This window comes from Rhododendron vialii, chromosome 6a, assembly GCF_030253575.1.
Source record: "Rhododendron vialii isolate Sample 1 chromosome 6a, ASM3025357v1".
In the NCBI taxonomy this organism is placed as follows: domain Eukaryota; kingdom Viridiplantae; phylum Streptophyta; class Magnoliopsida; order Ericales; family Ericaceae; genus Rhododendron; species Rhododendron vialii.
The window spans coordinates 41,939,360-41,951,497 of NC_080562.1; the positions used below are offsets into that span (position 1 = coordinate 41,939,360).

The 12,138-nt window shown below is 36.2% G+C and overlaps 1 protein-coding gene and 1 long non-coding RNA gene across 2 annotated transcripts; one reads left to right on the top strand and one right to left on the bottom strand.

Annotated features, from left to right (window-relative positions):
* The first annotated feature begins 793 nt into the window (after nucleotides 1-793).
* LOC131329619 (glycerophosphodiester phosphodiesterase GDPDL3) lies at nucleotides 794-7,793 on the top strand. The gene is made up of 9 exons (XM_058362852.1): nucleotides 794-1,158; nucleotides 1,690-1,989; nucleotides 2,403-2,521; nucleotides 2,626-3,124; nucleotides 3,756-3,803; nucleotides 4,015-4,299; nucleotides 5,100-5,242; nucleotides 5,962-6,436; nucleotides 7,292-7,793. The coding sequence occupies exons 1-9, from the start codon at nucleotides 1,050-1,052 to the stop codon at nucleotides 7,606-7,608; spliced, it is 2,295 nt and encodes a 764-aa protein (XP_058218835.1). The 5' UTR covers nucleotides 794-1,049; the 3' UTR covers nucleotides 7,609-7,793.
* LOC131329623 (uncharacterized) lies at nucleotides 6,199-7,205 on the bottom strand. The gene is made up of 2 exons (XR_009200813.1): nucleotides 7,079-7,205; nucleotides 6,199-6,989 (listed from the first exon to the last, which is right to left on the bottom strand). It is a non-coding gene; the product is annotated as an uncharacterized LOC131329623 (long non-coding RNA).
* Nucleotides 7,794-12,138: the final 4,345 nt, after the last annotated feature.

Sequence of the window (12,138 nt, forward strand, 5' to 3'; positions counted from 1 at the left end):
GAGTTTTTAACGAGCTCAACACGAATACACTTATTTTTTGTAAGTAATATAGTTTATCAAGTTGAGTAATTGTAAGCTTATAAGTTTTTTTTGGCATCATAAGCTTATAAGTTGTTCAAATTTTTTGTGAATACATGACAAGCTCAATCAATTTAATTTATTTAATGCCCCTGCTCTTTTCTTATTGTCTCTCTCCAAGTGAGGAAAATTACTCGGTGATTCTCCTGACGGTCATGTAGCATCCCAATTCACATTTCTCAAAGGACCTAAACACAAATGGTCATGTGGCATCCCAATTCACATTTCCCAAAGGACCTAAACACAATGTGGCATCCCAATTCACATTTTCCAAATGACTTAAACACAAACGGTCATGTGGGATCCCAATTCGCATTTTCCAAAGGACCTAAACACAATCACGAGAAGTGTATTGGGGCGGATCCTATGTAACTATGGAACGCTACTACCCTAGTAAATTAATTACGTTTTAGTACAAATGTCTGAAACACGGTATACTTTCCATTCCAAAACAATAAATTTAACGATCTAAATCGATTCCCGATTTTCTTCAAAAAAAAATAAAATTGAACTTACTAATGTAAAGTTCTAGTGAGAATGGAATTCTAGTGAGCGAAAATGTAAAAATAAGGTCGTTATATTCCTAAAAATGTGTTCTACATGAATATTTTGAAAAAAAATATTCAAAATTCCACCACAACATACCAGACAGGTGGCGGATCACCTTCCCGTTCTAGTTTCTTGTACCACTACACAACATACTCGACCTTGCACCACTGAATGATTTCTCCTCCAAACCCACCACAGTTAAGGCTGTCACTTTAAAAGGAAGGCCCACTCAAATTTCACAATTTCATTTCCCTCTCTCCCTCTCTCTCTCTCTCTCTCTTCAGTTTGGAAGTTTCCACAGATGGGAAAAAATTTCCATCTTCAACTTCTCTCTTACATATTTTGCCAGCTGCCAAGAGAACCTGAAAAATTCAACGGAGACCTGCTCTAGTTTCACGGCTGGTGGCATTTTCGGGCGAAAAATGAGTAGGTTTGGGCTGCTTCTGTGCATCTTACTGCTACTTCTCTGGGCGGCTTTGGCTTCTGCTAAGGGATCAAGGAACAGAAGCAGTGTGTGGCAGACGCTAGACGGTTACTCTTTCACCTCCTCCTTTTCTTTTCTTCTAGTAGTGCTCTCTTGCTCCATGTTTGGTTGCTGAGAAACTTCTTGGACATCATGAAAGAAAATAAGATACGGAAATAAAAGTAAATACCCATGATTTGTTCTGTTTTTATTTTCGAAAAGAGCGCATTTGCAGTGGAAATTCTGGTGGTTATGGTGAACCTCTTAAAATTTAGCACCACTTATAGAATCTTGAGCATTTTCTCAAATGAGCAAACTCAAACCTAAGCACGAATTTGAGTGCATGATTCAAGAATTTCATAGTTGTAAATCTGAAAAGGAGAAAATGGCCTTGTAAAGTCTGAGTAAAAATTTGAGTCCCTGATTTGAGGAGAAGTTGGAGTAAGAAATCAATTTGATATATGAGTTTGTGTCAAAGATTGAGTGAATTTTTAGAAGTTCAAGAAATAGCACATCCATCCGTTAAGAAAACTTACCTATTCTCTTCATTTTGAGCTATATGATCCACCAACGGATTTGTTTTGGGTTTTTTTCCGCAGGAAATGCACCCTTAGTTGTAGCTCGTGGTGGCTTTTCAGGGGTATTTCCTGATTCCAGTGACTTTGCCTACAACCTTACCAGAGTGCTTGGCTTGCCCAATGTGGTCTACTGGTGTGATGTACAACTGACAAAAGATGGAGCTGGCATTTGCTTTCCAGATCTCAGGCTTGAGAATGGCTCTACCGTTGGTTCATTACCCGGTCAGGAAAACAAGCACAACACCTACCTTGTTGATGGTGCATCTATGCAAGGCTGGTTCATTGTTGATTTCACTCTCGATGATCTGTGGAATATCACTTGTAAGTTTATTTGTTTGATGGCCTTCTCTTGCAGTTTACGGTGACCTTATTTATGACCTCACATTCTTATGTGCTGCACGATTGTATTTGCCTACTTTGGTCATTATGGGTAAGCATAATCCTTGATTTTTTTCGAGTTCAAAAATTAAAAAACTACTCTGTCATAATTTTGACAGAAATACTTTTGGCAATACTTGAACTGGTTTTTGAGATTTATACACATTTCATATGGTCAACTTTTTTTTTGTATTTGCTTGGAAACTGATACGCGAGGACCAACGTGATTGTGGCCAATGGTTTGATTGAATAGAACCAAACTGTGTTGTGTTCTTCATGTTACATGACTTTGGAAAAAAGAGTGTTCTGCTTTAGACATGTCATTGTGTTGACACTTCCGTTTTATGTCTGAACAGTAAAACAGGGAGTTTATTCCCGGTCCAATAAATTTGACAGATTATCCCTCCCAATTCTTACTGTTCAAGATTTGACTAGCCAGCAGTTCAGCGCACCAGGACTATGGTTGAATATCCAGGTAAATACTTATTTGCCTTTTTCATGTTACATGAATTTATGTTCATTCTTCCAGTGCATATTTTTCTTAACCACTGCGAACTACTTTGGCGAAATACTCTGCAGCATGATGCATTCTTCAGGCAGCGAAACTTGAGCATGAGAAGCTTTGTAATTTCTGTATTTAGAAGTGCTATAGTTGATTACGTATCTTCGCCAGAGGTGAACTTCCTCAGGAGTATATTGGCTCGGAAACCAAGCAGAACAAAACTAGTCTTCAGGTTTCTGGGACAGGATGAAGTCGAGCCTTCAATCAACCAGACTTACGGTTCTCTATCACGTAACCTTGCGACTATCAAGGCATTTGCCTCTGGGATTCTAGTTCCCAAGTCTTATATATGGCCTGTCGACGAAAATCTATATTTACAGCCTCATACCTCTCTTGTCCTTGATGCTCATGCTGAAGGTCTGGAAGTCTTTGCATCAGATTTTGCAAACGATGTTCCTTTTGCCTATAACTTCAGTTATGATCCTGTAGCTGAGTATCTTTCTTTTATTGACAACGGAGAATTCTCTGTCGATGGTGTGATTTCTGATTTCGCAATTACTCCAACAGAGGCCATATGTAAGTTATCTAGTCTTCTTACTTTATAGAGTTTGTACTTAGTCAAATAATGAGAGTAAATACTGATTTAAGATCTCCAATCTTTTCCCCTTGGCCCTTTCATCCATTGTGTAACTTTCCGTGGAGGTCTCCAACATCAGCTGATTTGGGCGCTTTCTAGCCTAAAACCATGAATATACCCTTTCGTGCTCATGTATTAGATTTATTCCATAATCCATGATACGCATTATATGATCTTATTTGAGTACAATAATCGTCCTGAAGAATCTTCTTAACTGATAGATATCCATGGATCTTAATGCACAACTAGTTGCTAACTGAAAATGTAAGTAAAAATTATGTAAAAGAAACTCCCAAACCTTTTTAGATTAAAACTATTCTCCAGTTTTTGTAATTTTGATGAATTAGGACTATGATAGTGCAAAGCATACATGTCAGGATGTTATCGAGCCTAAAAGGTTTGTCATAGACCTGGCACGACGTGCTTCTTGGGTTGCGTGTTAGATTTGCTTTATCAAAGCTGTTGTATAAAACCTTTAGACCCCTTCTATATATCTCCTTCACTACTAATTGCTTAACTTTAGAAACATTTTATTCTGATGCTAACCTTTTTTCTTTTCATAAATTGCAGCATGTTTCTCTCACATAGACAACAATGTGTCACGAGACTCCGGAAAAGGTATGCCATAGTTCTTAGTGCACCATCTGACATGGCACATTCATATTAATCGGTATAAGCATATAACGGGTCCCAAGTGAATATCCTTAACATCTTATCATTTATAAAAACAAAAATATGGTAATATACATAATGACTTAACTGTAGCTTTGTTGCATCATGATCTTGTGATAGATTAGATTGATTTCATATGATATGTCCTTGGTTTCAGCAATTCCTCTGGTCATATCAACCAACGGATCAAGTGGGGACTACCCTGGTTGTACTGATTTGGCTTATGAGGGAGCTATGTCAGACGGTGCAGACATTCTTGGCTGTCCTGTTCAAATGTCAAAGGATGGCATACCTTTTTGCTTAGGATCCGTTAATCTTATCGATAGCACAACAGTTGCTCAATCAGAATTTAGCAACGTTACAACAGCCATTCCTGAACTTGGTGTAGTCAATGGAATATTTACCTTCAGCCTAACATGGAGCCAGATTCTGAGTTTGACCCGTAAGTTGAAACTGGTGCTAAACTTTTTCTATTGTGCGTGGAGATTCTTCATCGTCTTGATTTGCTTTTTTAGGCCATGTTTCTTCATCACTATTTCGTATACGTGATTACAATGGTCTGTATTTTGTATCCATGCCAACTCAAATTAGTACAGGTCATTCACTCATCCCAGCCCCTATATAATGGGGTTTCCCCTGCAGCATATGTTTGATGGGCTCCTTTAAACTCTGAGAACACCCTACCGTTACTCTTGAGGAATAAAAGTAAACGCCAAGGCCATGCAGCTATAGAGTTCTTGAAACTAACGCCATTACATTAAATTCTAGAGGACAACGAATATATGTTTATAAACGTAACTAGACTATGAAAAACCATGTGTCACAAGTCCTAGTTAATTTTGGGGTTATTACGGCAAATAGTTGTATGTAACATATGAACTGTGAAAAATAAGCCCGACGCAAAGGAGAAATGTCTCATTTTCGCTAGGCCTTTCTGCCTGATTACGGTACTTAGCTTTCAGTGGGGTTTATTTCCCTAGTCAGATGTGAGATGCTTCTTGGCTTATATATCTGTTTTAGTAACAGTAAAATTACAGCAGCCCACATCACGTACAAACGTGAAAGAAAAGGCTGTCTGAAGAGAACACAGCCACGTTCACCTTAGGTTCTCCATTTCTGAAAACCCTTGTCCATGCATTTAACTTCTTTGTTTTCCTCCTACAGTAGAAGCATTGCCTTCATTGTTTTATCATAGCTAATAGTTAGATGACATGCTTATATATATGTTGTTTCTTACTGCAGCGGCAATATCAAATCCGTATGCAGACTATAGATTGTACCGTAATCCTAAGTTCAAGAATGCTGGAAAATATATGGCATTGCCTGATTTTCTGCTCCTTGCTAGCAACGCCAGTTCAGTTTCTGGTGTATTGATCATTGTAGAGGTGAAGTTGAATTTACGCCATCTTTATCACACCATACCAATCTGAGATATATGATAAAGCATTTCTAACTTGAAGTATTTGTCGGAAATGCTGGTTTTGTTGTCCTAAGAAGTAAGAACAACTTGCTTCAAAGAAACTTCAGCCATAAGTAAATATTTGATGCAAAAGCGTTAGGAACTGAAAGCTTGCAAAAATGGAAGGCAGGATTTTCACATTCAACAAATGAATGTGATGAGAAAGAAAATGACACAAGTTTGAGCATCCCCAAAACATGGGTAGAACTTCAAATGAAAGAAGCTTTTTCTCTGAATCTTTTCCTCTTTGCTTTTCTTTGTTTAGCTTCTGATCAATATAAATTGACTTTTCCTGTTGTCTAGTCTAGAAAAATCAGGAAAAAAAAGAAAATAGAATGCTAAAAACACTGGAAATTTGGGTTTTCGTCACTGTATATTTCTTACTTTTTTTCTTTCCTCTCAAGACAAAATGGAGCACTAAAATGTTTAAACCAAGAACTTAAAGTAGTTCATTGAAGACAAAATATTAGAAGAAAGCTCAAGTTCTTAGATCTCCCAAACATAGCCTTAGTTGACCCCGATAGATCACATGAATTGATATCATTGGAATGTACTGCATAAGATGGAAATAAAGAAAAGTTGCATATTCTTTGTATGGCACTAGACTGAGTCAATCATTTATGCTGTTTTTTTTTCCCCTTACAGAATGCAGCTTATTTAGCCAAAAACCAGGGTTTAAGTGTAACCGATGCTGTTCGTGATGTCTTACAAGATGCTATCCTCAATAATGTAAAAGTAATGATTCAGTCCACAAACAGCTCGGTTCTGATCAAACTCAAGGAGGAAAGCAATTATGAGCTTGTTTACAAGGTGGACGAGGACATCCGCGATGCAGATAACTCTACCATTAGAGAGATCAAGAAGTTCGCTGATTCTGTAGTCATAAGCAAGGCCTCCGTATTTCCTAATGTCGAGAAGTATCTCACTGGCAGGACAGATGTTGTGCAAAAGCTACAGGCATTCGAACTCAAGGTGTACGCAGAAGTTTTTCAAAATGAGTTTGTGTCTCAGGCCTGGGATTTCTTCTCGGATGTGAATGTGGAAATCAACAACTTCGTAATGGGTGGGGGAGTCGATGGCATCATCACAGAATTTCCTAGAACGGCCGTTCAATACAGGAGTAAGTGCATGCATTTATCTTCAGTTATCACACAATGTCTTGTTTTGTTGACCCATGGATGATTTTCTTGGGAAGAAACGTTCACCGGTTTGTTTAGTAATGAATTTTCAACCTGTGGTACTCGGGTTAGGTCGATTAGGATTCATGTGTCGGCTGCAGGTATATGGCCAAAGTGTCGGATTCGTCTAAGTTCTATCTTAAGGGCGTGGGGATACCCCAAACTATGAATGTTGCTTGCCGCGTTTCTATGATTTTGTAGGATAAATGGCGTTTTACTAGGTGCCTTAGGTCTTTTCACGCCTATGTATAATTCCTTCCGGTAGATCCTAATTATCGTGCCTGTTGGATAGGTTAAAGTCATACTAAACATGTCGGATACAGATTCCACACTCTTATCTGAGTGGTTAAGTGTGTACCAATTATCATGGGGATTTGAATTATCTCCAGTCCTTATTTTGTTCCAGAAAGTCGCATGCCCATCTGGACAATGGTCAAAAATTGTTGATAGTCTCTAACCGGGACAGACTATCCAAAAATCCAAGCCATCGATTGACTAGATCTGGACGATAGAGATTATGGAATGTCCTGTTCAATCCAAATTTAAGATTGGAAAGGTACTCGAGGCTATTGAAACTCATTAACTTCTGAAGTTGGTCCAATAAGCTTGCAATTTTTTCCCAACAAAATGTTCACGAGTATATGTCATGATGCAGAGGCAATTTTAGAGCTTATAACAGCGCTGAATTTGATTTCATATCTTTCGTATGGAACGAAATTTTTGTGTGATATGTTGTTTGTAGAGCCTTTTGGCATTAATTCAACGTTAACAAGAATTGGTGCTTTGGTGGATTGCAGGGAACAAATGTTACTTAGGACTGAGCGAAGAAGAGATCCCACAATTCATGCTACCTGTATACAGCAAGGGTCTATGGTCAACCATGGATCCTCAGGACCGGCCACCAGCTGAAGCTCCTAAACCGGTCCTGACCAATGCAGACGTGGTTGACCCACCTCTACCCCCGGTGGTGTCAAAAGCAGCCCCGCCTTCTGATACAGGGAGTGGGTTTATACCATCAGCTCCAACACCAAAACAAAATGGGCAGCCTAAAGTTGTGGCATTCAACTTCCCGTCTTATCTAGCCGCTCTCATCGCTACTCTTGCCCCATTCTGACAAAAAAACTTGAGATCGTTTCGCTTGCCTTTCCCTTTGCCACGCGAGTAGTTGAAATTTTCTGATAATTGGTTGCGCCTAAAGATGTCTTTATTTCGATATAGACTACTTACGTTCGATTATTGTTGCAATCCTTCTTCGTTCCAGTGTAATTTCCAATCGGGGTCATGTTGATTTCTCCTTTACTGTATTTTCCATTTGTTTGATTTATTTTCTGGTTTTTAATCTTTCTGCATGCTTAAAAAGGGTAAGATTGCAGCCATCACTTCATTTTATTGTACATGTATTTTTTATTTTTATTTTTTTGTCTTGGGGGTTGTTTAAAATAAGCCAAACGGTTTATTTTTTTGTCCTTATTTTAAAAAAAAATCGTATTTGTTAATTTTTCATTGATTTTTTTTAGAATTATTGTTTCTTCATGACGAGAGGAATCTAAAAGGTAAAAAATTACGATCAAAACTCAATTTTTTTTTATTAAAGACGAAAAAATTGGCTTGTTTGCTTTTTTTGTCTTTATTCAAAAAAAATTAAGTTTTAATCGTAATTTTTTATTCTTTAGATTCTTCTCATTACGAAGAAGCAATAATTCTCAAAACATTAATGAAAAACTAACAAATACAATTTTTTTAAATAAGAGAAAAAAAAAAGTCATTTATCTTATTTTCCCAAATGAAGACACCGTTGTCTTTTTGTCTACTCCTTATTGCTGAATACTGTTTTTTGCAGAAGACTTGGTTTTTTTTGTCTACTAGTGTATATTTTCATAAGAAGAGAAAATTCATATCATTTCTACTCCATCTGTTTTCTTCTTTTGCCTCTGTTGATCGATGATGATGACTCTAGTAATAACTTTGACAAGACAATCTCATCCAGAAGCAATAAATGATGTGGGAGTGGTGTTTGTTGCAAAAACCATATTTTCAGCTGATGACTAAAATGTGATGTAATGTTGAAATCACAACCAGCTGCCACCAGCCATATCTACGTATTGCACGCATTTGTGTCATCTTACGCATCCCCGTTAATCTTTGGAAAGCCAATCTAATCGTACCTTATCAACATTTTTTGGTAGATAGGGCCTTCTTGGCGTATAGACGGTTCTGAAATCTTCTTTTATTTTTAAATATCCTAGTCGATAGAAAATCATGATTAGGTTACCTAAATTTAATAGTGCTAACGGAGATTAAATGGTACTTATCGAATCAAGAAAGATAGAATATTTTGCGTGGCATTCTTCTTAATCCAAGTTTTAGATGGACTTTGATTGTTTCGATCTTTAACCCTTGACCTGACTTCTCTTTTTTATTCATTCGTACGACAGTAGTCCTCACCAATAATGTCTCAATTGTTAATTGGACTCCAATCGTACGAATATATATCCTCGCAATTATGTTTTAAGGATGTACTTGTAATTCAAGGCAAAGAAAAGTGAGAATAATTCTTAGTTGGTTCCTAATTATTTAAGAGGGGAAAAACACCGAAAAAGAAAATAAATTTACTGTTCTTCACATGTTTCTTTCTATTTTTTGTCCCAGAGATACTCAACTTTTTAATTTATTAACAAATTACGTTGTCTTGCTTTACCCACTAATTTTCAATGCGAAATTTTTACCACTCCACATACTCCCTAAATTCTTGGACTGTTTTTTTTTTTACTGAAATTTCTGTTTAGTTTTTCATTGTAATTTTTGGAATTAATCATTCTTCTCGACAAAAGAAATAAGATAAGAAAAACAATATGGACCGAAATTGAAAATACTTCATATAAGATGATAGGAATACCCAAAATACCAATTGTTCGGTCTTTTTTCGTCCTCAGGTAACTTTTTTAGAAATTTGGTCATATATTTTTACTTTCTAAACTCCTTTCGTTGAAACGGATATTCAATCCAGAAAAAATATAACATGAATCTAACAGAAATACAAGATCAAAAATTTACTCAAGAACAGAGGGCCTTAAAAGATTTTTCGTCATCATTCGTTAACTCGTAGAGTGTCTCTCCGTGATCCCATTTAACGAACAACTTCTCCTGCCACCGAGCAACGATCCCGTTCTTTACTCATACTAGATCAATTCGTAGCTTTTCCTATGCTTTTATTGAAAATTTGGTGTTCGATCTCCTACACAGGTTTTTAATCTGCGTATACAGTCATGTGGGTGCGTAGGTAAAGAACGGATTTTTAATCTGCGCATACGGTCACGTGGGTGCGTTGGTAAAGAACGGATTTTTAATCTGCGTATGCGGTCACGTGTGTGCGTTGGTAAAGAACGGATTTTTAATCTGCTTAAGAAGGGTAAGATTGCAGACATCACTTCATTTTATTGTACATGTAATTTTGTTTTATTTTTTGTCTTGGGGGCTGTTTGACAAAATATGCCAAAACGGCTTATTTTCTGTCCTTATTTTAAAAAAAATCGCATTGTTAGTTTTTCGTCAATTTTTTAGAATAATTGCTTCTTTACGACGAGAGAAATCTAAAAAATAAAAAATGACGATCAAAACTCTCTTTTTTTAACAAAGACAATAAAATTGGCTTGTTCGCTTATTTCTGTCGTTATTAAAAAAAAAATGGATTTTAATCGTAATTTTTAACTTTTTAAATTCCTCTCGTTATGAAGAACGTTAGTTATTGCATGAAAGCTCTCTAAGTTGGTTATTCCTTCTTTACTGGATGTTCCTAAGGTTTAGCACGAGCTAGGCTAGATTCTATCAAATAAGATCATAATTCTTAAAAAATTGACGAAAAAATAATAAATACAATTTTTTTTAAGTAAGGGAAAAAAAATACTCGCTCCGTCCCTTTTTTTGTGTCCAGTATTTCATTTTGGGCTGTCCCTTAATAAGTGTCCATTTTGTAAAGTTAGTGGGGTAAAAGTTGGTGTATTGTCTATTTTGTCCCTAAAAGTAGATTTTATTTTGAAAAGTTAGTGAGTAAAAGTGTAATGATGATGGGCAAGTAGGAAAAGTGGAGGAAAAAGTTGATGTGAAAGGTGTAATGATGATGTCTTTTTAATAAGTTGGAGTTACGTAGCAGGACACTTAAAAAGGGACGGAGGGAGTAGTCATTTGGCTTATTTTTGCCAAATGACGACACCGTTGTCTACTCCTTTTTGCTGAAAATACTGCTTTTTGGCTTATTATTTTTCCAAATAGTCATTTGGTTTTTCTGTCCAGTAATGTATTTTCATAAGTAGAGAAATTCATATCATTTCTAGTGGAGTATCTGTTTTCTTCTTAATTTGTCTCTGTTGATAGGACGATTCTTTGATGTGGATTTGCATGAGGAATAGACACAGTAATGAATTTGACAAGGCAATCTCATCCGAAAACAAGAAATGATGTGGGAGTGACATGTGAGTGTACGTACGTGTTGCCAAAACCATACAGTATTTTTCAGCCGATGACTGAAATGTGATGTAATGTTGAAATCACAACCAGCCGCTAAATATCCTTTTCATAATTTTATAGCTAGGTGCCTAGGTGTTTGTATGAGCTTTCGCATCCCGATTAATCTTTTGAAAGGCCAATTCAACCGCACCTGATCAACATTTCGGTACGTATATAGGGCCTTCCTAACATATAGACGGTTTTTTATTTTTATATATACTCTACTAGTCAATAGAAAATCATGATTAGGTTGCCTAAAATTAGTAATGCTAATCGAGATTAAATGGTACTTATCGAATCAGGAAGAGAGAATACTTTGCGTGGCATTCTTCTTAATCCAAGTTTGAGATGGCCGGACTTTGATTGCTTCGATCTTTAACCCTTGACCGAACTTCATTTTTATTCATTCGTACGACAGTAGCCCTCACCAATAATATCTCAATTGTTAATTGGATGTACGTAATCATACGAATATATATCCTCGCAATATGTTTTAAGGATGTACTTGGAATTCAAGGCAAAGAAAGGTGAGAAATAACTCCCCGTTCGGACAAATAAGCTACAGTGGCTTATTTTTTGTCCTTATTCAAATTTTTTTCGTATTATTTGGCTTATTGTCATTTTTTGGGGGATTATTGCATCCTCACGACAAGAGAAATCTAAAACGTAAAAAATTTTGACCGAAATTCAATTTTTTTTAATAAAGACGAAAAAATTGGCTTATTGATTTACTTTCGTCTTTATTCAAAAAAAATTGGATTTCGGTCAAAAATTTTTACTTTTTAGATTTCTCTTGTCGTGATGATGCAATAATCTCCAAAAAAAAATAACAATAAGCCAAGTGATACGAAAAAAATTTGAATAAGAACAAAAAATAAGTCATTTTGGCTTATTTGTCCGAACACCATATAATTAATAATTAGTTAAGAGAGGAAAAACACCGAAAAAGAAAATCAATTGAGAAAACGTTCTTGTCAGTTGTCCGGATCAACCGGAAAGAACTTATTAATCAATTTTACTGTTCTTCACATGTTTCTTTCTATTTTTTGTCCCAGATACTCAACTTTTTAATTTATTAACAAATTACGTTGTCTTGCTTTACCCACTAATTTTCAATGCGAAATTTTTACCACTCCACATG